This window comes from Sebastes umbrosus, chromosome 13 (assembly GCF_015220745.1).
Source record: "Sebastes umbrosus isolate fSebUmb1 chromosome 13, fSebUmb1.pri, whole genome shotgun sequence".
In the NCBI taxonomy this organism is placed as follows: domain Eukaryota; kingdom Metazoa; phylum Chordata; class Actinopteri; order Perciformes; family Sebastidae; genus Sebastes; species Sebastes umbrosus.
This window is the reverse complement of record NC_051281.1, coordinates 3,060,951-3,087,747: the sequence shown is the minus strand read 5'-3', so window position 1 is coordinate 3,087,747 and position 26,797 is coordinate 3,060,951. Positions and strand designations below refer to the sequence as shown.

General features: G+C 38.7%; 1 protein-coding gene across 1 annotated transcript in view; it reads left to right on the top strand.

Annotated features, from left to right (window-relative positions):
• man1a2 (mannosidase, alpha, class 1A, member 2) overlaps positions 1 to 13,615 on the top strand; it is a 162,435-nt gene extending 148,820 nt beyond the window's left edge. Inside the window, exons 12-14 of the mRNA XM_037789840.1 lie at positions 1,066 to 1,238; positions 9,471 to 9,586; positions 11,910 to 13,615. Of these exons, the coding sequence (XP_037645768.1) occupies positions 1,066 to 1,238; positions 9,471 to 9,586; positions 11,910 to 12,045 (425 nt within the window). The 3' untranslated portion in view covers positions 12,046 to 13,615. The remainder of the gene's footprint in view (positions 1 to 1,065; positions 1,239 to 9,470; positions 9,587 to 11,909) is intronic.
• The last annotated feature ends 13,182 nt before the right edge of the window (positions 13,616 to 26,797 follow it).

Here is a 26,797-nt window from a genome sequence, read left to right as displayed (position 1 = left end):
TCTATCTGTCTTAGGAATGATAGTTTTTTTGGAGACTGGCAGGCTGTGTTGTGCATTTAGCGCATTCATTGACATGTTTTTGGTATCTGTTTGCAACTAGTGAACGTGACCGAAACTCACGCGCTGTGTTTTACGGCAACCCAACATGCCAACATCTACTGAAAAAGAATAGCTCAGAGCAGCTCATTAAAACTGAAAAAATGGTCATGAACTAGTTAATTTTAATGTGTATGAACTGTGAACTTGCACAACACTTCTGGTGGGTTGATTGGTCACGTTTTTGTTAGCAGGTTTTAACATTCTCAGTTGCTGGAATCGTGAATATATTTCATCCATTCGAAGGAGACCTTTCAGAAATACCTGCTCGGGATGTTTTCCCTACGAGGATCGATAGTTGTCAGCTAAGAAACATGAGTGTGTGTGTCTGTGTGTGTGTGTGTGTGTGTGTGTGTGTGAGCTTGCATCATGATTGTGTGTGGAGTCAGAAATCGTGAGGTTGCTCTGAAGAAAGAGGAGAGGTTGCCGTGGCAACAAATGAAGATGGAGAGAGAACTTTCTGGTTAGGTGGCAGAGAGTTCGATAGCGACAGTCGGGCTGTCTAAAGTTGGCCTGTTAGTTCTTAATGAGCAGTCGTTCCCATCAACCATTAAGAGTGTGTGTGTGTCAGTGTGTGTTTTTAATCCTTTCAGAGGAAACTTCACAGTCATTTTCCACAGTCGTAATGCCCATCACGTTTAATTGGCAGAAAATAGTGGTTGTAAAAAGTGTAAATCCAGTAAAATCAATGATTTGGAGGCTCCAGTTCATATCAGCTGGGACCTTTAATCACCAGCAGCTGAAGCGTAAAGACAAACAAGCAGCAAAAGATAATGTTTATCTTTACTTTCTTCGCTTTGTCCCTCCAATCACTTTCATTTACTCCTCCTTTTCCATATTTCCCTCCACCTCTCTTCTCCCCGATCTCACCCTTCCTTCTTTTCTTGTCATCTCTTCTCTCCTCCATCCTACATTTTCCTCTTCCCCTCTTTTCTTCTCCTCCTCCTATCCGTCTCTTCCCCCCTCCAGTGTTGAAGCTCGGCCCGGAGGCCTTCAAGTTCGACAGCGGCCTGGAGGCGGTGGCCGTGCGGCAGAACGAGAAGTACTACATCCTGCGGCCGGAGGTCATCGAGACCTACTGGTACATGTGGAGGTTCACCCACGATCCCAAATACCGGCAGTGGGGCTGGGAGGCAGCGCAGGTAAATAATACACGTTTAATCATTTTAACATCAGTAAATAAACCCCCAGATTTTATTTTGTGTTGCTTCGTACAACGTGAGCCACCAGGAAGGATCTGGTAAAACATGTGTTGGGATTTGCTTTGCAGCACAAAACAGTTATAAGAGCCAGTTCTCCCACAACGAGACGGAGATAAAGCTTTCAGAGTTGCTGGCTTTGTTAAATGGAGGACAGCCATGAAAAAGAGAACGTCTGATGGAAAAGTTCACGCTATGAATATTCAGCTCTCGCTCTCGAAAACAGTTGCACACAGAGGAGAGAGAGAGAGAGAGAGAGAGAGAGAGCAAAATCCAGTCTGGATTTATGGGAAATGTAGTCTAATAATGATGCAAAATCAACCTGAAATAGAGATTGAGAATTAATTGCAACGGCTTAAATGAGACACGATTCTCTAGTTTATCAGTGAAGGTTGTGAACTACACTGTAGACTGGAGTCTCTGGACGGGTCTACGCAAATTGAATGCACATCGGCAGGTCGGCTTTGCGTTTAATACGTCTGATGTATGGAATGTCTGTATCCTCACTGCGCTGCATTTTTATAAGATAATTTGGTCATGGGTCACATCTCATTCTCTCTTCCTCTTCTTGCAGTTCTCGAGTCTTTCTTTGTCATTTGACCGCTTGAAGTACCGGTACTGTAACAGCAAGAATAGACGTGCATCAAAATCCAAGCGGCGGCTCGCTCACTTGACCTCAGTGTTTACGGTGCTGCTGCGGCGCTGGTGATGCTCGGTCTTGTCCGTCCATTCGCTGTCAGTGTCCTCTTGAGAAAATAGCTGTGAGATAGAGCTGCTACGATTAATCGATTAACTATTAAATTAATCGCCGACTATTTTGATAATCAATCAGTCATTTAAAAATTCTCTGATATCAGCTTCTTAAATGTGAATATTTTCTGTTTTTTTTACTCCTCTGTGACAGTAAACTGAATATCTTTGAGTTGTGGACAAAACAAGACATTTGAGGACGTCATATTGGGCTTTGATCAGCCCTAGTGTGAGAGCGTGTGAAAAGTCATTGCGTAGGAAGCTGCCAACGCCCTGCTTCCCGTACGGATCTAGTTTTTTATATAAGATTTAGATAAAGATTAAAAATGATTTCCTTTGCACCATTAAACTCTGCATTTTCTGGTTAGAAAGGAAGTATTTCTATATCATTTAATGCATTTTAAGAGTTTCCTTTTCTTTGTTTGATTTGGGTGTTGAGTTTAGTAAATGTCGAAGCCTCCTGAATATATTTATTTTTGTATATTCTTTCATCATCTTTGTGTCTATTGGCAAGTGGAAGTATTTAAACAGTGAGCTGAGCTTGTTTTTGCTGCTGAAACTGTGATTTCATATCGTCTTTCGAGTCAGAAGGTCAGACGGAGCGTAATTGCAAGTCTTCATTTGTCTCCAGCAAAATAACAAAAGCTGTTTTCATGCCGTTTCCCTCGTGCCTATGACAACCTGTCGCAGAAGGCTGTTTTAAGCTTCATTTGAGCTCCTGAAACCAGATTTAGTGTCTCATCCAGCTCCAGGCAGTTTCTTGTTTCTTGTGGTCTATGTATCGTAGAGACTGCGGCAGATTTTGACCATACAGCGTACGGAGGATGGAAACTGCCAAAATAAAAACTGAATAAATAAAAATGCCATTAAATGTACCTAAAATAATATTAAAAATAAATATAGGCATTAATTAATTGATCAAATGTGACATAAATTGATATTTCTGTTTTAATTGGCTTCTTAACCTTTTTTTACATTTATTTTTTATTTATTTTAAAATTGATTTATTAATTATTCAATTTTATTTATTTATTTATTCATTCATTTATTTATTTATATATTTATGCATGATTTTCCCTTTGCATTTTCCCCCATATTTATTTCCCCACAACTATTTATTTATTTATTCTTTTCTTTATGCATTTTATGCTGCATTTTATCAATTAATTAATGCCTACATTTATTTTTAATATTATTTTTGGTACATTTAATGGCATATTTATTTATTATTGAGTCATTTTTTTATTTCCTTATTCATCGTTTCTTTGACAGGTTCCGTCCTCCATAACAGTGAAGCACATATAGGTAGAGAACCACCATTGTGTATGTTTCCGTGTGTTGGAAACATACCTGGAGGTGAATGTGTGAGCTTGTGAGTCTTTCAGGTGTTAATAGTTATTTATTATGTCTTTTGTGTGTTAATAATAAAAGCTTTATGAAAGTAGAACAGGAATGAAAGCCCTCTTCGCTCCGCTGCTCCGCTCCTGACAGAGGATTAAAGAGCTCGTCTTCGTTGTGTCTTCTTCGTCTAACTCTCAACCGGCCTGCTCGTCTCCCACTCTTTTCATACTCTCCGGTTTTTCCTCTTTCTCCTGCCAATCTTCTTGTCACCTATTTTTTCCTCCATTTTGAAGCGGTGAAAGTGCTTCTCTTTGTTTTCCTGAGTGGGAGTAAGTGTCTACGTGCTCCTGTGGAAAAGCAAATACATTTGTAAAGTGTGTTTGTTGATTGTACCGAGCGTGAGTGACACTAAAGAGAGCTGCTGCTGAAGGGCTCGTCTTTGCCTCTCTCACATTATTTAATATTGCATCTATACATGCATACTAATGCAGATGACTGTTCCTATACGTTGTACTGATCCTATTTGATTTTACTCATCTGTGTAGCACATTGATGTTCAGAAGTCACTTAGTTCAAGTCAAATTCAAGAAAAAGATGGTGTCTGACTGAAGCTGGGTTTTGTTTCAATTTAATCTTCTTATTGTTATATATTTGGATGAGAAGAGAAAACAAAAAACAGCTTTACTTTCTGCAGATTTGGGATGCCACAAACTGGGTTTTTGTCATTTTAAAAATGAGGTGTTTTCACCATGTTCTCATCCCAACTCATCACATACTGACGCTTTGTCACGACCCCTTGGCATCACTTTCTACCGCACTGGGTAGCAGTATTTCTCCTATATGCAAGAAAAAATATGGCCACCGCTTTTTTTACGGGAGGAGAGGAGAGAGCTCCGTCTTATCTCTTTATAAACTAAAGTTATATTATTTTGCCCTACGGACGCCGGTGGAGCGGTTTAAACTCTCGGTTAGTAGACAGCACAGACTTGTGTCATTAAAGCAGTCTTGTCTAGAAGGTAACCCCCAATTTGCGAGACTCGCTGCCCAATGACCTATCTAACCTTAAAGGTCCAGTGTGTAGGATCTGGCAGTATTCGTTTGTTATCTATCGGTGAGGTGAGGAGATTGCAACCAACTGAAGCCCAACCCCTGTGACAAGCGTGTTGGAGCGCTAGGGTGGCCAACGCAAAAACGTGAATGGCGCTCTCTAGAGTCATTAGGAGCAGAGCCAGTGCATAGTGAGTGTGTGTGTGTGTTCGTGGGAAGTGAGCGTCAGTGTTTGGTTTGTCCGTTCTGGGCTACTGTAGAAACATGGCGGTGCAACATGGCAGACTCCGTGAAGAGGACCCGCTCCCTATGTGGATATGAACGGCTCATTCTAAGCTAACAAAAACACAACGAGTCTTACTATCAGGTGATTATACACTACAGAAAACATACTTCTATTCCATTTCAGCCAATTCTTTGCACGTGTGGTACAGTATCACAACCGCTGCTACAACTACATCCTATGGGAAACACTAGGGTAGCCCACACTGTAAAAAAAAAGTGTAAAATATTGGAAATTTTCCGGCAGCAGGAGCGCCAGAAAATGTCTGTTAAAAAATGGAAAAATACTGTCCGTTAATTAACATAAATAAACTGTAAAAAAAAAAAAAAACAGTAATTATCTTTATATAGTTAGCCTTTATTACTGTAATTTTACAAGAAATATTTTACTTTTAACATATATTTGTTGTTAGAATACACCGTAAATCTAAGACCATTTACATATAAATCACAAATGAAACATGTAATTTTACATTGCAAAAGCCCAAATTTACATTAACTCAGAAGTTTTGCAAAAAAAATCTGTATTTTTACAAGAAATATTTTAAGAATTCCATGAAATACTTTTCTTCTAACATAAATTAATTGTTAAAATAGAGTCATAAACCTCTAAAAAACTGAATAATTATCTTTAAAAATGATCAAGAAAAGCTTAAATACAGATAATTACAATTGTGATTACAAAAAATACTGTAAATCTAAGACCATTTACATATAAATCACAAATGAAACCGGTATTTTTTACATTTTTTTCTGTTATTTTGAAATACAGACAAAAAATTTAAAATTTCTTGAAAAAAACTGTATGCAACTTTTTATGCATTTTCTTTCTGCAGCGCGTCAAACTATGACTATGAGTATTTTACCAGTTGTGAGCAGCTCCTCCATGTCCATTTGCATTGCATTGTGGGAGAATAGTGTAATACAACACTAGGCATACTGACTTTCTTTTAGTATACTTTTATTGTGTTACTTTTCCAGTTTGCATAACCCGTCTAGATTTAGTGTTTAGTATGGATTTGGGCCATCCTGGAAACTCCCACTTATTTCCTGCTTTTTCTTCTCTCTCTCTCTCTTTTGCAGTTTTCCGTCTCTTAAAATGTCCTCTTTTTCCTTTCTGTATCACTTTTCATGTTTCTTTCATAACTTTCTCACACAACACCCGAGGCTCTCGCTGCGTTCACACGAAGCTCAGCGTCCTCTTCTCTTCTTCTATGGTCTCTTTATTCCCCCCCTCCCCCTCACATGCACACACTTCTCACAAACACCTGCCATCTATGTACGTTGCCTCAAAGCTCAGCTCCTCCCGTCACTCCTCCAGCTGCATCCATCTGCTCCACCAAACCTGCCTCGGCTTGTCACGCTTCCTCTTTTCACAGCAGCCATCATCACCGCTGGCTGGTTGGCTTTTACCTGGGAGTGTATGTGTGTGTGTGTGTGTGTGTGTATGTGTGTGTGTGTGTGTGTGTGTGTGTGTGTGTGTGTGTGTGTGTGTGTGTGTGTGTGTGTGTGTGTGTGTGTGTGTGTGTGTGTGTGTGTGTGTGTGTGTGTGTGTGTGTGTGTGTGTGTGTGCACGTAGACCATGCATGTGTGCGTTATTCGTTTGTGTACGCAGTTTTATTCGAGTGTGTGTGAAGGTGAAGCCCAGCTCCTGTAATGTGAAATGTGTCCTCACTGCAGACAGCTGCAGATACACTGCTCCTCCTCCTCCTTCTCCTCCTCCTCCTCCTCCTCCTCCTCTTCCTCTTCCTCCTCATCCTCCTCCTCCTCCTCCTCCTCCTCCTCTTCCTCTTCCTACTCCTACTCCTCCTCTTCCTCTTCCTCCTCCTCCTCTTCCTCTTCCTCTTCCTCCTCCTACAGGTAGACTTTTTTGAGACTTGATATGGGTGTGTGAATATGGAGGACAGAACCTGCCAAAATAAAAAAAAATAAATAAATAAATGACTCAACAAATAAATAAATGTCATTAAATGTAGCAAAAAAATAATATTACAAATAAATATATAAATTGATAAAATGTGATATAAATTGTTATTTGTTTTAATTTTTTTATCTTTGTATTAATTCTCTTATTTATTCACATTTCTGTTTAATTTCCCTTTTATTTATTTATGTGTTTATTTTTATTATTTATTTATTTTGCATTTGTTTTTATTTATTTATTTTTGCCTTTTTTGGCATTTATGTTTTATTTATTTTATATTTATTTTTAAATGTATGTATTTATTTTTGTATCTATGCATTTATTTATTTCTGCACAATTTTATTGTACAATTATTTCCCCAAACTTATTTATTTCTGTATTTTTTTTTCTTTATACATTTCTTTAAACATTTGTTTTTACATTTCTTTATGCATTTCTGCCTCATTATGCAAATGAGGGGTCTGTCAATAAAATAAATAAATGCAAAATAAATTAATTAATTAAAAAAATAATACAAATAAATACATAAATAAATAAAAGGGAAAATTAAACAGAAGAGTAAATAAATAAGGGAATTAATACAAAGATAAATAAATAAAGAAGCTAATTAAAACATACATCACATTTTATCAATTAATTATTAATGGCTACATTTATTTTTTATATTATTTTTGCTGCATTAAATTACATATTTATTTATTTATATCGAGTCATTTATTTAACCTTTTTTTATTATTTTGGCAGGTTACATGAGTGTGTGTGCATGTTGTGTGTGTGTTGCACAGGCTGTTGCGGGACGCTGCAGTGTGTATCCAGAAGGGCAAACGCACGTCGCGCGCAGCAGCCCGTGAATAACAGGAATTACGGTCTAAACTCCTCACTACAGAAAAATCTGCTGACAGCAAAATGGTCACTGGAGGGCGGGACAGAGTGAGAAGACGTGTGTGTGTGAGAGAGACGATGAAAGACAAGGACAGAGATAGTACTTTCAATTACATGCGTTAACAGTGAAAGTCGATAAGGTATGAGCGGGAGTGAAATGCAGCCAGAATTTTTTTTATGGAGGCACCAATTTCACTGTAACAAGTCCTCATTGCAAATCAATAGAGCTCAGAGGTAATAGCGTACATACTGTCAGTGTCACCGGCTGCACCATCGCTGCATTTTTAATGAGGTGTGTGTGTGTGTGTGTGTGTGTGTTTGTGTGTGTGTGTAGATGGAGGAAGCACCTGCTCACAAATTAAACTTGTTTTCAAGTGGAGGATGAATTTTTACTCCTCAGAGCCAAAACAGCACTCGACGTTCAGTCAGTAGGGCGTCATTTGAATCTTTAAAGCTTCAGAATAAGCATTCTCAGCTTCACTGTGTGCTAATTAATCCTAAAAATCATCAGTTAAATAATTTATTAATGTATAAATCTTTAATATCAAGTGCTGCTGTGATGATATAAGAATGGAAAAAATAATACATATTTTTGCTAATTTTATTCAAGAAGTTAGAAATCAATACCTAAGGTCAGTTATGTTACAGAATATGTTAAATTAGGTTATTGTTTGTTTGTCTTCACTTGCTGTCACTGCAGCATTCGTTGTCATAGCAACACTGGATGCAACAGGCCAGTAACTTGATATTGTTCACTGTTGCTTATTCTGGATGTTGTAGTGAAGAGAATGTGATCATGAAGCCGTTTAAATGTCTCTGCTCGTATCCGACTGGCTGGACGTCCTCCATGTTTGTTGTTTTTTTGTTGTTGTCGAAACATCTGTCGTGTCGGGGAGGATTCAGAGATAAACCCTCGAAAGCCCAAAGTGAATGGACAGAGAGAGAGAGGATTTACATCACAATTCAAAACCACCTACGAAAGTGGCTTAAATGTGTCCTGAAAAGACTGGACACCATGTGTCTTTTTTGTTAAATCTGACGTCCAAACAAATCCGATTCAACCTCGCCCTGAATGTAGATTAAAAATCCATGCGTGCACAGATTACATGTTTCTAAAAACAATAGAAACATCTTCCAATCAATTCGCCGTTCATTGGAAATGTGCAAAAGAAGCTGCTAAGACAACCTGATTAAAGCTAGTCACATGTTAAAAGACAGTGATGCAAAACAGCACTTTACTATGGACATAAATGCACTTTTCTCTGCTGCTAAACACGACTGCAAATTGAGTGTATGACTGCAAATTGTATGAAATTGTGTCTGAAACATTTACTTATTTTATTCTTCTATTGTTATTTTTAGGTATGTTAATTTTAATACTTATTTATTCTATCCTTTTTAATGCACTGACGGGAGCTGGGAGAAACAATATTTAGTTTCGTTCTGTGTATGCAAATACTCAGTGAAATGACAATAAAGTGAATCTTGAATCTTGAATCTGATTAGGAGACCGTCACCGTCACCTCCACCGCCACCGCCAACAGCTCGCTTAAAGAAAGACTTTTACTGTCCCGGCTCAGTTGCAGCGTTACATGAGTCAAATGATTGTGTTCCCTGGTTCTGAAGCTGCTCCGTGTAGAGGAGGAGACCAGAAGAGATATTTTAAAGAATAAAAATGTAAATGCAGGGGAGGCGTTTGTGTTAATCTTCTTCTCCTCTCCAGCTGCTGTTTCCTGTACGGGTCTCCCCAGGACTCGCTCTAATCTGTCACAAGCAAAGAAATTAATTATAGCATGCTTTGTAAGCTTATTAAAAATTGTGCTCTCCATCCCCTCTGCCCCCCCACCATCTTTTCTTCTTCTCTCGTTTTCTCTGTCATTCTCTTCTTCTCTCTCTTAACTTCCTTCCCTCCTTCCCTCCTTCCTTCCCTCTTTCTTCGTCTCCTCCAGGCCATCGATAAGTACTGCAGGGTGAGCGGAGGTTTCTCCGGGGTGAAGGACGTCTACTCCTCCAACCCGACCTACGACGACGTGCAGCAGAGCTTCTTCCTCGCCGAGACGCTCAAGTAAGCAAAACACCTGATAGGTTGATTCATCAGCACGTTGATTTCTCAATCATCGGTACATTTGATGATTAATTAATCACTTAAAAATTGACTTAATTTGGTGGGTGGGTCGGCTGATTGAAAGAACTTGTCAGCGAAAAGTGATTGCAACAATTACTGGCTTTTTTTCTTAAATAAATGTGCAGAAAAGTCTTTTGCAAAGATAAAAGCAGCAGCAGCAGCAGCAGCAGCATGTCAGTCACAGACCTTCAACAAGCTTCCTTTTAAAACAGATAATGAAAAGTAAAATGACTTCCAACTTCAAAAGCAAGCCTCGGGCGATACGGAGAGAATCAAATATCACAATATGTTTTACCAAATACCTCGATATCGATATTGCAACAATATTATAGGGTTGATTATTGGTGCTTTTACAGAATATTTACACAATGAGATTGTAGATAACATAATTATCAGTAATGTGTAAAAGGCAAATAATAGAGCAGCTAGAACAGTTCAGAAAATGACATCACTTTACTGTAATGCAGCCTTTAAAACCAGGAAAAGACACTTATGTCATATTATTATGATATCTGAAATCTAAGACAACATCTAGTCTCATATCTCGATATCAATACAATATGCACCTTCACTAAAATCATACTATTTAAAACACTTTTGCACAATCAGTCTTACATTTATTATTATTATTATAGAGTCAGTCACCTTTCTGTACTGTTGTTGCACATCAGCATTACTCCTCTGTAATGAAACTAAACACACTGGCATCTGTTGTTATTTCTATATCTATTATGACCACAAAGTGTTTTAAAGGCTGATTAATGTCTCTGAGGCTCTGATGGTGACTCACTAATGTGGCTCTCTGATTCCCCCTGCTGGTGAATGTTATCTCCTCCTGCCAGTACACATATAATTCAGTGTACACAGTTGTTACTGCCAATCTAATATGATCATAAAACAGAGCAAACTGGCCTTTTGTTTGATGCTCTTTCAGCCCTTCTGTTAGCAGGAAGCTACTTATCAGCCCTCCTGGTTTAACTTAAATGAAATTACCGCCCACGTCTTTGGTGTCGTTGAAGGTCAGCCGCCGCCACCGCCGCCACGCTGGCTGGTAACTCTCTGAGATGATGACATTTGAACGCCTCGGTGTTATGAAGCTCTTTGGTGTCTTTGTCCCCGCTGGCTGCGAGCCAATCACATCAAAGCAATACAGCAACAGGCTGCTGATTGGCTGCACTGATATGAACAAAGATGTAGCATCCAAACGTCTGTTGATCCGCTGTGTGACACTTAATTACTTCAGCGCTCAGTGTGTGTGTGTGTGTGTGTGTGGGTGTGTGTGTGTGTTTGTCAGATTCATTTTAATGCTAATTAGATTTCATAAACCGAGTGAGCAGGTTTCAAATTAAAGCTCCAAATCTGAACTTTATTGAATGTTTCATACACACTGGAGCCTGCTCACACAAATGCATTAAACAGGTTGGGTTTTCTTTTGCAGATTATTTACAGTAAATATGAATGAATACATGTGAGATAATATGCAAAGCATTTAAAGTTGCTGAGAACATCAAATATGAGTCCAGACACAAGGACGTTGCTGTACGGGCATTACGATTAGATGCCGTTTGAACGAGGCTGCTGTAATTTATCAATACAATGTTCGCGTCCTTTTTGTAAAATAATGAGAGAACTGTTCGTTATAACTTTTTTAATTTTTAATGAAACCCCTATAATGTTCCAGCTGGAGTATTGTTGGAGTATTATAGGCCGACTATAGAAGATGCTCTTTGGCCCTCATTGCATTAGACTTATATACTATATACTTAGACTATAAACTGTGTTACCTTCATCATAATGCTCAAATGTTTTGCGGCTCCAGACAGATTTTGTGCACCTAAATTGTGTGCATATTTTGTCATAGTTTTCATTAAAGAAATGAACACCGTCTGTCGGGTCCTTTCCATAATGTTGTCAGACACTAATAATAACAATCTGAGCCTGTCAGTGGCAACCACAAGCACTTTTAGTGGACGTACATTGATGGTGAGGAGTTGCTCCGAGCGATTACATTACAGCTGGTTTAGCGTCTGCTGTGTTCTCCCTCTCTACTGGACCAGTTTAAAAACAATAGACACAAAATCATGGAAATAGAGTCCAGGTAGAAAAACACCAAAGTTACCTTTTAACAAACCACAGAAATTGTTTTTGGTTTTATCGTGGCAGTGATGTCATTCACTTCTATCTTCTTCTTCAACTTCCTTACCCAATCCTCCTCATCCTCACCCCTTGTTCCTCCCTCCGGTAATCCCTCCCCCCTCCTCAGGTATCTGTACCTGTTGTTCTCCAGCGACGACCTGATGCCGTTTGAGAGTTGGGTCTTCAACACGGAGGCTCACCCACTTCCTGTCCTCCACCTGGGCAACATCACGCTGCCCGGCAGCGAGCCGGCTCAGCGGTAGACGGACAACGCCATCTTCCTCCGCCGCGGCAACCAGGGGGGGGCGCCACCTATATGCCTGCCCGCCTGATAAAAAAACACCACCCGCCAACCAACACTGGACAAACTTACATTCAGCTCTACAAACTGCTTTTGGACTGCGGACATCAACCTGAGGAGACGGAGGGAGGCCGCCGCCGCCGCCGCCGCCGCCGCCGCCGCAGCGTGGAGAGTCTCCCTCTCTTCTTCTATGTTTTACTCTTTGACTCTCTCTCTGTCGATCTCTCTGTCTTCTAAATCAGAAAGACGGTGGGTGTGCTGCTGCTCAGCCTCACGACTGAACCGACTCTGAAGGACCGAGCTCCAAAAAACCCGGAGGCTCGATTTAGTTTTTTTGTTATTATTATTATTTTTAGTGTTGATTTGAGATTTGACCAAACTGTCCTCCCGTACAGACTGAGGCACTCAGAGTGCATTATGGGGATTCTGTGAAGGATTACGCAGTCAGTTTGACACTGATGGATTTTGTTTCCCAGGCAGACAGACTTTGAGGACTTTACAGGGTCTGTTGATTTGGTTTTTGTTTGGACGAATCGTTACTGGGGACACAGGGTTGAATCAAAGCCCTTCGCTTCCTTCTCCCCCGTTCCACTTCCTGTTTAATCATCAGATGAACTTTGAACCGTTAGCAGCTCCTCTTCCTCCCTCTAATCCTCCTTCTTTCAGAAAAGTGGACCATTGTAAGTGGATCAGTAAACTATACGGGGACAGCAGCAGGCCTCCCCATCTTCACCATCTTTCCAGTTTCTCTCCGCCGCCGAGACGCAACCCCGAAACATTCTGCTGCTACTCGTTAGGATGCTGCTTTCTCTTTTCAACCACCACCTTTTTCTGATCACACATCTCGTCCGTTCTCTCATTTCATAAATCATTTTCAGCTCATACATCGTGAGGCTTCTGTATGAGTGCGTGTTTGGCTGAAATAACCTGCTGTAAATCGTTTTATTTGTGCACTTTGTTTGGGACGACTACGAAGAAGAAGAAGAAGAGGAAGAGTAGCACTGAAACGAGCCGGATAAATGAAAAGTCTCCCTGCTGAGCTCCAACGCCACATCTGCTAACCTATCCTGACTTAAAGTTGCATGAACTCATCATCATCTTTACCACTTTTCAACAATCCTGCTCTTATTTTCTGCTTAACGCCTTCTCCTCTCTCCTCCATTTAACCTCTCCCTGTCCACAATGACAAAACAAACTCGGTAACACTTCATTTTACAGGTCTGTAAATTTCATGGTAATTAGTTGATAATTAACAGGTAAACTATTTGAAATTTCTTTAAAATTAATGCCAAATTTCCCCAAAATATACCTCAAAATGTATCGAAAATTACTTTATCATAAACATTATTTCATAATGATATGCTAAAATAGCATCTAATGGTTAAAATAGGGCCCTAAAACTAATAGAAGACACTTCTGATCAGACACAAACCTCACCATTGTGACTTATTATCTTCACAAATGTAACCTGGTAGCTAATGTCATGATTCAGGGAGTTTTAAAAATAAATTTCTAATAAGTTATTTGCTAATTATTATTTATTTAGTAGCAGGCATGGAAATAAAGCATATCAATTAACTGGAAATTTATTAAATAAATGATCAGCTATTGGGAAATAGTCAAATATAATTATTAAATACTGTTCATAACAAAGTAATTTTCGATAACAAAGAAATTTCAAATAAGTTATTTGCTAATTATCACCTAATTATCAGCAGACATGGAAATAAAGCATATCAATTTTGTATTCTTTTCCTGGTAATGTATTAAATAAATTGCCAGCTATTGGGAAATAGCGGAATATCATTATTAAATAGTATTTATAATAAAGGGATTTTCGATAACTTTTTGAGGTAAATATTGGGTTAATTTGGCAGTAATTCCAAAAAGGTTACTTGCTAATTATCACCTAATTACCATGCAATTTGCAGACCTGTAAAATGAAGTGTTACCAAAAACTCTGAGGCCTTTAGTCTCAGGTTTCCCAACACGAGTCTGAAAAGTCTCGCAAAGTTTGAAACCTTCGTTTCATAATGTCCAAGTTGTGGATAATCTCTCAGTCACAGAACATTCACCTGTTAAATCAACAGCTGCAAACTTGTGAGCGATGTGAAAGTGAACAACCGTGACTGAAAGCTTCTGTACAGACTGATTCGACCGACCGTTAAATGCCGACATCATATCATCAAACAGACGTCGAAACGTGTGAAGAATTTGACGTCTGGGGAAAAGTCGGAAACGGAACAAATTTGTTTACAATTTCCAACAGACATCCTTGGCTGAGTCTTTATATAATTTCTCCTCTCTGTAAGTCAGAATAATAAACCCGCTCCGTATGGTGCGATATATCAAGAGCTTGGCCTCGTTGAGAGAAGTCAGAGCCGCCAGAAACCGACGCCGTCTGCTCAGCTACCAGCTCCGCTCTGCCTCCGGTTATTGCTCCCAACTCACAACTCTCTCTCTCTTTCTGTTGCATCCTCCAAAGCAGCGCTGCTCAGAGATTCACTGCTTTGATAATAGATAATACAGTCTGTTACAACATATTATGTTAGCAAACAACAACTCTGAAACACTCCCAGACAGATTTACTACGTGAGCTGCTGCATCTATCCAGCAGTTATTCTCTCTAAAAGAGAGACTCATAACCCAAAGTGGTGCTGCAGAAGACAAAAGCATTTCATTCCTGTTGACGTAAATGCTGCAGCGGTGCACCTTTGCAAAGGTAGTTCAGTATAGTCTGATGATCCTGCATGTGACATAGGAAGGGGAGCTTGAATCTGTATCAAACTGGCTTGTTGAATCACATGTTTTCTGATCTAGACAGCGAAATGTATGAGAACAAGCTCTGAAAAAGTGAGCTTTTCATGATATGTCAACCTTTAAAATGAAAAGTAATGATGCAGACTTGAAATATGACAGCAAATTGTAGCTGAAATGTTAACAAGGAGGGAGGCCCAATGGCACTAGAGGGGAGGACGTGACGCTGAGTGACGCATGACTGCCTGTTTCCTGTTGTAATGAGTGAGACTGCAGGTTCAATAATCCAATATTACAACAATAATTTACTTTATTAGAGGTCACATCTTCAGTCAAACCACTTTGTGTTGTTGCTGCAATGTCAAAAACTGCATCCTCCATCAGCTCAAAGCTTTTCATTTTGTTATTTTTCATTTTGTGTTTTGTTTGATCCATACGACGGCGTATTAGGGCCATTATAGGTAAAATAATAATAATAACAGAGCCGGGATAGGGGGTAATATTCCAAGAAAAAACTCAGAAGAAAGATTAAAGTCTTTAAAAAAAAAACTTGATTATTCTCTGAGAATTAAGTTACAAATTTACAAGCTAAAATGCACAAATTTGCAAGATTATAAAGTCATAAAGTCATGGGGAAAATTTCAGATATTCTCTGAAATTTAAGTGGCAAATTTACGAGGAAAAAACACAAATTTGCGAGATTATAAAGTCATAAATTTATGAGGGGAAAAAAAGGATTTTCTATGGGATCAAACTGGCAAATTTACGGTAAAGAACGCACAAATTTGAGAGTTTATAAAGTCATAGATTTACGAGAAAAAACGTGGGTATTGTCTGAGATTAAAGTGGCAAATTTACGAGAAAAAACTCGTCTTAAATCATAAATTTTCGTTGTAAATCCACAATCCATGTTTGTAGAGATTCATCCAGGATGTTCTTAAGAAAAAAAGGTCACTTAGTTTTTAAAAATCCAGACAGTAGGCTTAATGATGGGCTCGATAAACCTGTGCAATGACTGAGTGTGTGTGAGAAAGAACGTGAGTGTATTTTGAATGTTTGGACGTTTCCTGTGAGCTCATTAAGAAGCCTGTTTGTGTGACTCTGCGTATGAACTGACCGGTTTAGATAGAGAGAGGAAACTGATTCGACTACTAAAGATGATTTTGAGTAGGAATTGCACTAAACCAGGAAGATTTGTTTTTGTGTGTTCGTCTGTTTGATTCGTTTCAAGCCTTACTGTCAGATGTGTGACGCCTCGGCCGACGCTGTGCTCTTTTCACGCCCTTTGTGTTTTGTAATACATCGTTATGATACACATTTCCTCTTATTGTTTTTGTTTGCACAAACGTTGTCTGTCTTCTGGTAAATGGATGCAGATCTAAAGATGAGCGAAAAAGGCTTTAAAATTTTGTTTACCGCCCGGCCACATGACTAAATGTTCTCTAAAGACGTATCAATATACTGACTGACTAAGCAGAGTGATCGATTCATTTAAAACCATCGTTTCCTTTGCTTCAAAATGCTGCTCATCTGAAGTGAGCACAAAATGTTACTGAACACGAAGTCAAAGTTAAGATTTAAGGGATAAGGCTGGAGATATTCTTTTCTTTTTCTCATTAATAATATAATAATAAACTTTATTTATACAGACAGCACCTTTCAAAACAAAGTTACAAAGTGCTTTACGTGGTTGAAACATAATTGTCAGGTCTTTTTCCATGTTGGTCAAAATAAAATATAATAAATAAACACAAATATGATCAACAAACAGCATCATAATAGAATAAAAGTAAGAAATAAAAAACATATATAATAATATCTGCCTTATATTTATTTAAATATCTTTGGAAGTTGTTGTCTCCTTTCAGAAATATGTCGGTCCAGACTTGACAAACTGATGTAGGAAAATGTCTTAATATCAAAATGTTATTTGGGTTTAAAGCCAAACTTGTGGCCAACGTTCAGGTCAATGTTAGGATGAGTTTATATTTAATTAATTCTTAAATAAATGAAACAGTCGCCCTCAGTTTTTAATTTAAAGTTTATTAAGTCTCCTCTAGAGCGTCGATCAGTGTACATACAACACGTTATTCCCTCCATCATCCCTCCAGCATCATCCTCTCTTTCCTCTCCGGTGGCAGTTAACCCTCAACAGTCCGCTGATGCAGTACAGTCTCATGGCTCTCAGTATCTATCCCCCCGTCTCTGACATCACGCTGACATCACGCTGACATCACGCTGACATCACACTGACATCATCACCACCTATATCCGACAGGGGGAGGGGGGAAGCCATCGAGTCGCTGGGAGCGACGACGTTGATTTTGAAAATTGAGTGTTCTGTATTTGTATTTTTACTGAACTAAAAAAAAAAAAAGATCAAATTAAAGTTATCTGTAAATATGTTTAAAAACTGAGACAAATTCAATAAAGATGTTATGAAAAGTGATCAGAAACTACGAGGATATTACGTGTTTGGTTTGAATTCATCATGTGATGCTTTGTGTAGCTGTTGCTTTGACAGCGTTGCTACCAAGCGGCAACCTCCGGGTCTGAGAACTGGAGCCAACGCGGACGTGCCAAAAACTGCAGTTCCTCAAATGTCCACTTGAAGATGTCTCCAAAAGTGAGTCGATCCCCATTGACCTCCATGTTAAAGGTCCCATATCGTGCTCACTTTCAGGTTCATACTTGTATTTTGTGTTTCTACTAGAACATGTTTACATGCTGTAATGTTAAAAAAAACAACTTTATTTTCCTCGTACTGTCTGCTGAATATACCTGTATTTACCCTCTGTCTGAAACGCTCCGTTTTAGCACATTTCAACGGAATTGCGTCGCTAGGCAACAGCTTGGGTCCATGTTTTACTTCCTGTCAGCTGATGTTATTTACATACACTGCAACAGGAAATAAACTGGGACATATTTAGAATATTTACCTTTAAAACCGTGTAATAGTCTAAATATTGTATATTTGTGACATCACAAATGGACAGAAATCCTAACGGCTTGTTTAAACGCATAATTTCTGAATACGGGGCTGTGTGTATTTCTCCGTATATTGAGCATTTTGATAGTTAAACAGTACTTTATAAAGCACTTAAACCTACTTTATAATATAAAAGACTATATGGAACCTTTAAAATGTCCAACTTTACAGCAGAAATAAACATGTTTACAGCCTGATACAACAGTTTTGGCCTCTATCGCTAATTTCCCCATTCATGACAACAGTACGGGGGGGGGACTTTATACAACTCACCCGTTTAAATTATATTAAGGCTTAAAGGCTTATTCACTGATATTAAATTGGCAAATTTACGAAAAAATAAAATAAAATTGCGAGATAATAAAGTCATAAATTAACGTGGAAAAAATATTTTCTCTGAGATTAAAGTGGCAAATTTACAAGAAAAAAAATCACGCCAGACGCCCCTGATTTGCATAAAGTAGCCTAGACCTCAACTTTATGCAAATGAGGCTGACGCAACGTCTCTTGCCTCGCACCGTGGCAGTTCTACCAGAATGCATTGCACGGCCGCTTACATAGACAATGAATGGGAAGCGCAGAAATTACGGATTTTGTGCAGTCTTGTTTTTCAATTTTAACGTATCCTCATCTTGAAGAATTTAATTTAAATACATTTCTGTCAAGTCACTATCTATCGCCAAATGAGGTAACACTACGATGACTGAGCTTATGCATTCCAGGAAAACACACCTGCAATTACCGCTTATCGCCATAGGTGCCGCCAAAGAGAACAAAACAGAGATCTCCGAGATTATAACTTTAAATTATAATAATCTTAATTGCTCATCTGAATCAAATCAGGTAAACATGCTGAGTTTTTTGTTGCAAATTGGACGGATTTCAGTGATTCTTTAATGAATGGAGCCAATGAGAAGCCACGAAACTCCAACTGGAACTGCTCGATTCAAACAATGGCTCCTAAAACTGTTAATTTATCCACGTAAACATCTTGATTAAACGCTGACTTGTGTATATAAGAGATATATGAATTGTTGTTCATCATTATAAATGAAGGCGGTGTTCTCCGTCAGCGCCGTTGAAAGAACAATGTGTTGTGTTTTGTGCTGCTCAGCCGGCTGTCGCATCACTCCGGGACGCTGGCAGAGAGCCGCCCGGCAATTTGGACAAAACACACACAGCAGCTTCTTCTTCCAAGTTGGCAGCTCACGTACTAATTAAGCACCTTTCTCTGCGGCAGGTTTTGTTTATTCACAAAAAAAAGAAAACATTTTCTTTTTGTTTTTGCTGAGACTGCATCTGTTCATGTTCCTCTGAAAGCACTCGCTGTACTTCGACTAAAGATAATTTCATTACATAATCATTTATACAAGAATTCATCTGATACGGATTTTTCTTTTTTAAAACATTGAATCTCCTCAGGGTCAAAACAACATATTGTTCAACTTTTTTATGCCAACAATGACACATCTTCAGTGTTTATATCTCCAGTTTATCTCCTGTTATCGCTGTGACAAATGACAGCTCTTTAAAACACACTGACTCACTACATTCAGGGAGATTTTATTCCTCATTTAGCCATTTTTTATGGTATTAGAGGCGAGTGGCATGGGCTCTATGTTATTAAATATCATTATTAATTTCAAACTGAGTATTATTGAGCATAATGGCATCATTTCCCATGTGTGATATTAATTAACTGGCATGAGATCAATACGTCACAAGAAGGTGTTGGGGCTTTCCTTCCTTCGCCTTTAAGTTTACGAGTTTATATCATAGTCAGCTGTTTAAAAAATGAGCAATAATAAGAGGGTAGGGTCCATAAATGAAAAACAATCAATAACTTTAAAACAATAACTTTTAATACATCACATACTGACAGTAACAATCGTTCTTTAAATTGTAACTGAAGAGGAGTTATGAATGAATCCTCACAGGTAAATTGACATTCCCCCTCAGTTATTTACATGTCCTCTTTGGGGTCAGGGGTCAACTACAGTATATTGATAACGACACCACAGGGTAAAAAAGTATTTAAACTCCATCATGGGATTCAGTCAAAGCTTCTACTTCAAATTTCTGGATTCTCAAATGTCTCTTAATTGCTCTCAAATAAGTTTTAAGATGCTGGTAAAATTGAGCAAAATGGTAAAGAAAAAAAAAAAAAAGCGTAAAGGCAAAAAACATTGTTTTTCATGCACTGATCAATTTTAAGATTTTACTCCCATATCATGTCTTCTTTCAGACTAGTGGAAAGAAAACATCCAAAATACATATTTAGCTGTTTATTTTATTCTATTTTGTCTATTTGCGTCTGTAGATTTCTCCTAAATTCACCTAAAGTTACCGTTAGATAATGCCTCATTTGCATATTTGAACATAACATTTCAGAAAACTTGTAATACAAAAAAAAAATTGTCTTCTTGTAACCAATCAACTGGGGAAGTTTCACCTGTAGTGTCTCCCCTTAAAACTGTGTACTTCCAGTTGGTGATCAAGGCAAACGTTAGTACTTTGTGTTTAGTGCTTGTAGACTCTGAGACTCTACTGCTATGTAGCGATAATAACCTCATGATTAAATGTTGAAATGAAAAATGGAAATGGAAAAGCTTAAATTGGAAATAGAAAGGAAGGAGCTCATCTGTGTGTTCTGCTTTTTTGTTTTGTTTTTCCTTTTCTTCTTTTTCTTTTGCATTCACTCTTTGCAGATGTCATTTGGCTTTTGGAGTTGTATGTAAGTTGTTAGGACACCGAAAACTAATCCTACAAAACTATTTATCCGGTTTTGCAAGGCAACAATAAATGACACCATAAACGAGCATTTTATACCTATAAACACTCAGCCAGTTGCATAAAAGTAGACCTCGTCTTTGCCTTAAATATAACTTAAGTCAGATTATAGACACTTAAATGTACCTGTTGCATAAAGCTAACCTATGAGTGACTAATGTAAGACTGACTTAGATAGCGTGTCACGTTATGGGAGAAAATAACAGAAGAGGTAAACAGCATTAGAACTGTTAAAGATGTTCACAAACAATTCAAGAATATGGTACTAGAATACAAAAAAGTAATGGATAAACAGTTGAAATAGTTAGCTAAAGGTTAGCTTAAAGTTATGGTTGAAATAGTTTAACTATAACATGGTATTCCTCATGGAGGATTACATTAAGGACGGTGCTGCCAACACTGTCGACTACATCAAGAAGAATATAGTGGCACCAAAGTTTAATAAAGAGTGTGTGCTAGTTTAGCATTAAATTTAGTCTACTAATATAAAGAAAAATGAACTACATTTACACTCTGATATTGTCTTATCTCAGTCTCAAACAATCTACAAATTTAACTCTCTCATCACCTAACAGAGATCTCAAGTGTCCATGTTCTCAGTGTTTGTGTTCATACTGAACCTGTAGAGCAACTCAGGAGTGTTTTTTTTATGTGTTTCACTACACTGAGTACAGACTGATGGAATTTAAATAAATTAACGTCTGTTTGATGCCTGCAGATGAGGCCTGATACCAGCTCTGAATTTCCTTATTAATGAAGGATTGATGATGTTCTGTATGTACTGTTTTATGTCCGTGTTGTTCTGCCAGAAACGTCTTATTTCATATTCAGATGAAACATGAGCTTCATGTGTCAGTGGGGATTTTATTTTTTTTAAACCTCACAACCATCATCAAAAATGAAACCACGGTGACGTCTGTTTGTGAGGTCGCTTCCCACAACAAACACCTGCAACCAGGACTTCAACTTGTAGAAGAGTTTTGAAGACACTTTGAGTTATATGTGACTTTTCTGTTTGACATCCTGTTGGGGGTTTAAGTGCCGACTAAATATATGAGAATAAAGGATTTGACATAACCAGCTGGCAATACAGTTAATAATAATAATAATGAATTTAATTTATAAAGCACGCTTTAAAATACACTGAAATCTCAAAGAGCTTCTCATAAAGGATAAAATCAATCATAACACAACAATTTACACAAAAGAATCATGCAATTAAAAGTATTAATTAAAATAGAATAAATAAAATTATAGACACAATATTTCAAGTTTAAAAGTAAATTAAACTAGAGACAGAAAATGTAGAGACCTAAGTTAAAAAGAAAAGTTATATAATGAAGTTATGTTCTTAATATTTGTGACAGAAAATATAACGTGAATAAAGGTTTTATTTTTTTATATTTTGAAACAAATAAAAATAAAAAGTTGGAGTAATAAATCTTGATTTTTAAAGAAAAGTTATATTAGAAAATTAAACAACTTTACAACATCTTGTGTATACAGAAGAATTTGGATTCATGAATATAAAATGTAGTCAAAATAATAAGCAAATTAAACAAATAGAACTGCAAACAGAGATTCCTGTGATATTTAGTTGGGCGAGAACAATAATAATGGACCAGTTTTTTGGATGTTTTATAACTTTTTTGCTGTCTTTTGTTCGTCCTTGGTTGAAGTCTGTTTGCACTGATATACTTTCATTTTTCAGGCGCTCCACTCTCCTTAACGCCATTTGATTGAATCTTTTTCTGTGACCACAGAGAGCCCTAGAGGGAGGTGAGTACTGTTTACAATTTATATTGTTTTTGGGTGAACTATTCCTTTAAGTCTAAAGTTCTCTTTGTTTGAGTCCAGCTCACCAAGATCATGTCGAAGTCAAGAGCTTCACCTGTCTACAAATACGCAACTTTGCTGTTTCCATGCAGCACCAGTATCGTTGTTTTATCTCTCTGGAAGATAACGGTTCACCAGATCTCTCATTCAGCTTAAAACTGTTTCCAAGCTGCTGCTTGAAAAGATATGAAACCATCTGGTTCCCAGGTTCAGGTTGGTCTGAGTCAACAGCGAGGTCTGAACTAACAAATTGGTCAAAACGAGACTCCACAACATTTCAAAACGCACTGCACAAGAGTGAAGAACATCTGTACTTTACGGCAGACCGACACCTGTCATGGTCTAGAGATCATGTTGCAGGTTATTTGGTACTGAAGCTTCATCACTTTTGTTCTCGTACAGTAAATTATGTCATGACTCTCGGGGCTGATTTGTTTGGCGTCTGTGTGTTCAGTTGAGATAAAAAGAATGACGGTTGATTCGGTGTCCTAAAGGAGGAATATTTGAATATTTATGACTTTATTTATGACCTGATAGCTAATATTGAGCTTGTACACCTGCCAGTGCTTTGATCAAACGCACACTCAACACGTGTGTGTGTTTGAGGCCGTTTCACACTTTTTCTTGTTGGACAAAAAAGGTGTTGTTGACCTAAAGTCGAGGTCACCTTCAGCTTTGTGTGAAGAAAACTTTCCTGGCAGTTTGGTGCATTTTGTGTGTTTGTCTGAGATAGTCGGAGGGAACGTGAACAGGTGCTTCCTGTTGCAAAGATCGCTGTGAACTGGAAAGCGGTGATCCCAGTACACACACTGGTTCCTGATAAGTGTACCGTTCATGCATATCATGAACACAATATTGATTGTTCCGTCAGTGTGTGAGAGGCTTTGTATCAACTTTTACATTTCACTGTAAATGTGTATATACAGAGTATTAAACAGGCGTTGATGGGAGCCACTGGGTGTTAGTAAAGAGAAAGGTAATGCCTGCACACTCAATATTTGCTACAAGGTGTTAGCAAACATGAGTAAATACTTTCATGTGGCTGCCCGTAGCTTTGTCAAATATTAATATCATGACACAACTCAGGGTTTTAAGATGTGGCCGACTGAAACTGCGTTTGTGGCGTTCGTTTGTACTTAGCTCCACCCTCTCATGTTATTTCTGGTTGCAAAAAAACAACATGGTGACGGCCAACAACCAACACAGTGACGGCCAAAAACCAACATGGTGACGGCCAACAACCAACACGGTGACAGCCAAAAACCAAGATGGCGACGGCCAGAAACCAAGATGGTGACGGCCAAAAACCATGATGGCGACAGCCAGAAACCAAGATGGCGACAGCCAAAAACCAACATGGTGACGGCCAAAAACCATCATGGTGGCAGCCAAAAACCAAGATGGGGATGGCGATGATTGCGACGTCCAAAAAACAAGATGGCGACGTCCAAAAACCAACATGGCGACGGCCAAAAACCAACATGGTGACTGCCAAAAACCAACATGGCGACGGCCAAAAACCAACATTGTGACTGCCAAAAACCAACATGGCGACGGCCAAAAACCAACATGGCGACGGCCAAAAACAACATGGTGATAGCCAAAAACCAAAATGGTGACAGACAAAAACCAAGATGGCGACAGCCAAGATTGCGACGTCCAAAAACCAACATGGCGACAGCCAAAAAATCAACATGGTGATAGCCAAAAACCAATATTGCGATGGCCAAAAACCAAGATGGCGACGGCCAAAAACCAAGATTTCGAAGGCCAAAATGCCAAACTTGAGGCTTCAAAACAGCAGTCCACAACCAATGGGTGACGTCACGGTGACTACGTCCACTTCTTGTATATACTGTATGATTTGTACCTGTGTTTTTCACTTTCCTGTCGTGGTCACAGTATGTTCTCTCTACAGTAACATGTATTTAAATACAGTATATGTATTGTATCTAGTTTCTGTATGTCAACAGACAGCTTTCAGTTTTAGTGCTAAATGAGTGTGTTGATAGTTTCTGTGAACACCGCTTCCTGTTCTGTTTAGGGAAAAATGTCAAACATAACACAAAGCTTATGTTGTACAACCACATTACAGATAGTGCAGCGTCACTGAATGACATTCAGCGCTTACATCACAACCACAACTATCAAGACGTCCAAAAATTGGCACAGAAAAACCCACCACACAGTTTCCATCAGTCACAGGAAATTTCTTGAACTAACCATGACTTGTTAGATGTCATTAAGTTATTTCCTCTCTGATAATTAGCTTCTCTTTATTCATTCCCTAAATGAGAGCTGTGACGCGGTGACGTTCGCACCACTCAAACTGTGCTTTTATTTTTTACGGACTCGTTTGCAATCAGTCTCATCATTCCTCAGTAATCCTCTCCATTCCTCCGCTTGTCATTTCAACACATGTTGGCATTGTGAGCGCGTCGAGGCTGATCTCCAAAGCTGTTCTGTTATTACAATGATTTCAGTAGAAAACACTCAATGACTCCACTCAGCCAACAGACGGAGTTTCCCTCCGTACATCAGACCAAAAATACATCATCCAGAGTAGGCTCTCATGACCACGGCCCCTTTTTGGGCGAAACCAACCCTGCGTCCCTCGTAGATGGTAACAGAGTAAACAGAAGAAGTTGAAACATGTCTCCAAACTTCTACTTTAAACAAAACCGCTAATAGTTATAACGCTGTGCTGAAGAGTTGCTGTTTAGTTGGTTGCACCAACAATAAATAAAAAAAACGCTGATCTCTGATTTGTTCTCCTACGATGGAGTATTAGGGCCACATTGAGGAAAAAAAATTTAAATCTAAGATTTCAAGAATAAAGTTGTAATATTATGAGAATAAAGTCATACGTTTAAGAGAAAAAAAGTCATAATATTATGAGAATTAAGTCAGAAGTTTACGAGAAGAAAAGTCCAACACCACCTCAGGGGTTAATTTATTAAGGTATTGCGAACGCGCAGGTTCGGGCAAGATCCCAAAATATTTATTAGACATGTGTATAAAACAAACTTTTGTTTAACAAGAGATGAATGCATACGAATTTGACAAAAATACAATCCAAACATACATTAAATTGCATTGAAGTATATGGGATCATCTGTTTTTCATCCCCCTAAAGGGGGCGCGGCCTTCACCTTTTGTGAAGTTCATGTGCCGGTCTGATGTATGAGGTGAGACTGAGATCAAAACAGCCCAAAAGGTTTCATAGAACACCATGTTCAGGTTTGTCTTTCCACAGTGGAGTCAGTCCCAAAACATTGTATTATTATTCATATATGCACACGATGAATTATTTGGGAAGTGACTCTGTAGGGCGACATAAATCACGGTAAAGGACAGGAGGAGGAAAAGAGGGAACTTTTTCTTTTTAACTGCAGGCTAGAGTGTAGTAAAAGTAGTGCACCAGCCAGACCGTCATGGAGCAGGATTTGACCTTCCGATGAGGTTCGATCATGTAATAATGAGCATATGGAGGAGGAGGAGGCGGCGGGCGGGGGGGGAGTAATGTGCCCTCCGATAACCAACAACAACTAACTGATGTCAGAGGAAGCGCAGGGCTTTTAGAAATATATCCGCTTGAGTCATTCTGAAAAGATTAGCATGTTTTCGTCAGCAGACGTCGTGGAACCTTTAATGGCACTCTAGTGTGTGTGTGTGTGTGTGTGTTTGTGTGTGTGTGTGTGTGTGTGTGTGTTTGCTTACATGCGTGCAATACGTGCACATGCAAATCAATTGTGTCTGCGTGTCTCAGTGTGTGTTTAATGTGTTAATGGCGAGGGCTGCTTACCCATCCGTGGCGTGGACACACTGAGTCACTTCTCAGATGGCACGGCGCCCTGAGAGAAGCAGGTGGCAGCGCTCCAGCTGCAGGATAAACACACACACACACACACACACACTTACACACACACTTACACACACACACACACACACACATACACACACACACACATGGTTCAGGTAGACTGAGCCTCAACCACAGAGAAACTAACCTGCTGCCGTTCATCCCTAAACAACAGCATCATGTTGATGCTCCGTCGTCACCTCAGAGATACTTTATTCAGGGTGTCCATACATACTGGATGTTTTCACAGACAGGAAGCAGATGGCTCGACACAAACAGCTAAAATAACAACACCTCATACATAGACACAGGAATATTTTGTTCTGTCAACAGACATCCACCAGCAAACACTTCTTGTTGCATCATGGACATTCAGTTGAGAGTCGTTATGTACTGAAACACCTGAAACAGATTGTTGTGTGTGTTTTAGTGTCAAGTTAATGTGAACTAGTTAACTTGGCCTCTTCCCCAACAAGCCGT